This window comes from Vombatus ursinus, unplaced genomic scaffold, assembly GCF_900497805.2.
Source record: "Vombatus ursinus unplaced genomic scaffold, bare-nosed wombat genome assembly UNPS02014945.1, whole genome shotgun sequence".
Taxonomy (NCBI): domain Eukaryota; kingdom Metazoa; phylum Chordata; class Mammalia; order Diprotodontia; family Vombatidae; genus Vombatus; species Vombatus ursinus.
This window is the reverse complement of record NW_020954723.1, coordinates 24,787,745-24,789,351: the sequence shown is the minus strand read 5'-3', so window position 1 is coordinate 24,789,351 and position 1,607 is coordinate 24,787,745. Positions and strand designations below refer to the sequence as shown.

The 1,607-nt window shown below is 42.1% G+C and overlaps 1 protein-coding gene across 1 annotated transcript; it reads right to left on the bottom strand.

Annotated features, from left to right (window-relative positions):
- Positions 1-213: 213 nt before the first annotated feature.
- On the bottom strand, positions 214-548 carry LOC114030172 (putative 60S ribosomal protein L37a). Its single transcript, XM_027844925.1, has one exon. It carries the CDS (start codon positions 546-548, stop codon positions 270-272), a length of 279 nt encoding a protein of 92 aa, XP_027700726.1. The 3' UTR covers positions 214-269.
- Positions 549-1,607: the final 1,059 nt, after the last annotated feature.

Here is a 1,607-nt window from a genome sequence, read left to right as displayed (position 1 = left end):
ACAGCCGAGGCTGAAGCCCAGGCCCAGACTCTTTGGCCCATCTCACCTTCTTCATTCTTCCTTAACACTTGCCACTAGAGGGAGCTGGAAATTGATCTGAGTGGGATCCATGTCAATCTTTCCTTCAGGCTTGGTCAGAGAACAGATAGCCTGACTGATTGGGTGCAAAGGGTGCTCAGCAGATGGATTGGCATCACTCTTTTTTTTTATTCCATAAATTAACCCATTTATTGTTAGACTATGGGCTACAGATATTTGATAAGAAGATTTTACTGGTCTTTCAATTCCTTCAGTCTTCTGATGGCAGATTTGACTGTGACTACAGAGGTGGTATTGTAGGTCCATGAACCACCAGCTACTGTCTTCATACAGGATCCACAATGCCAGATACCCATAGCCCGTCTCTTCATTTTGGTCTTGCCACAGAAGGAGCAGGTATACTTGGCATGCTGGCTATTTTGAATTTTCTTCGCCATTTTTCTGAGGGATACACCATAATGTGTTCGATATTTACCAACAATTCTGACCTTCTTGGTACGTTTAGCCATGTTGCCAGTTGCGGGGCTGGAGCTCAGAAAGAGAGAGGTTGGCATCACTCTTAGGTGCCAGACTCAGGGGAGAGTAAGCTATCCTCTCCCAGCTTGGAAGATGTTTGGTGGCATGTCAGTCATTCTTCCATCCAAAAAAAAAATGGAGATAATTACAGCCCCCTCCTCTACTTTCCTTTTGAAAGGGGTAAGGCCAACTTAGACAGCTGAGGACGGGTCACCTTTCAGTTTGTCAAGCAGGTAGGTAGCATAGTAGATAACAGTGCTAGTCTTGGAGACAAGAAGACCTATGTTCAAATCCTGCCTCAGACACTTACTAGCTGTGGCAAATCACATAACAACAACAGCAGCTAGCATTTACATAATATGTATAGGTTTGAAGGGCACTTTAAACATATTTCATTTGATCCTCACAACAACCCTGGGAAATAGGTGCTCTTATCATCCTCATCTTACAGATGAGGAAACTGAGGCAGAGTTTAAATGACTTGTTCAGGTTCACAAAGCTAATAAATGTCTGAAGCAGGATTTGAACTCAGGTCTTAATGACTTCAGGTTCAGGACTCTATATATTGCTGCATCTAGATGTCCTTACTTCTCTCAGCCTCAGTTTCCTTATCTGTAAAATGGGGATAAGAGCACCTACTTTCCAGGGTTATTGTGAGGTTCAAATGAGATAACATATGTACAGCATTCTCCAAGCCTTCATATATTATATAACAGTATATAATATAAATGCTAGCTATAGTTCTATATCATGTTCAGTCTTCATTACTCCTTACAAAAAAATAGCAAAAAACAGTGGTGAATGTGGAATGATTTCCATAGATTACCAGGCAACCCTGTACCCCTGGAGCTTTGACTTCACAGGATCATGAACTGTTAAAGCTGAAAAGGACCTTAGAAGTCATCTAACCCAACCTCTTCATTTTACAGATGGAGAAACTGAGGCCCAAAGAGGTTAAGTTATTTGGCCAAGGTCACACAGCTTTTTCATGGAAGAGCTAGGACTTGAACCCAGGTCTTCTAATTCCACATCCAGTGCTCTTTCCATTGTAC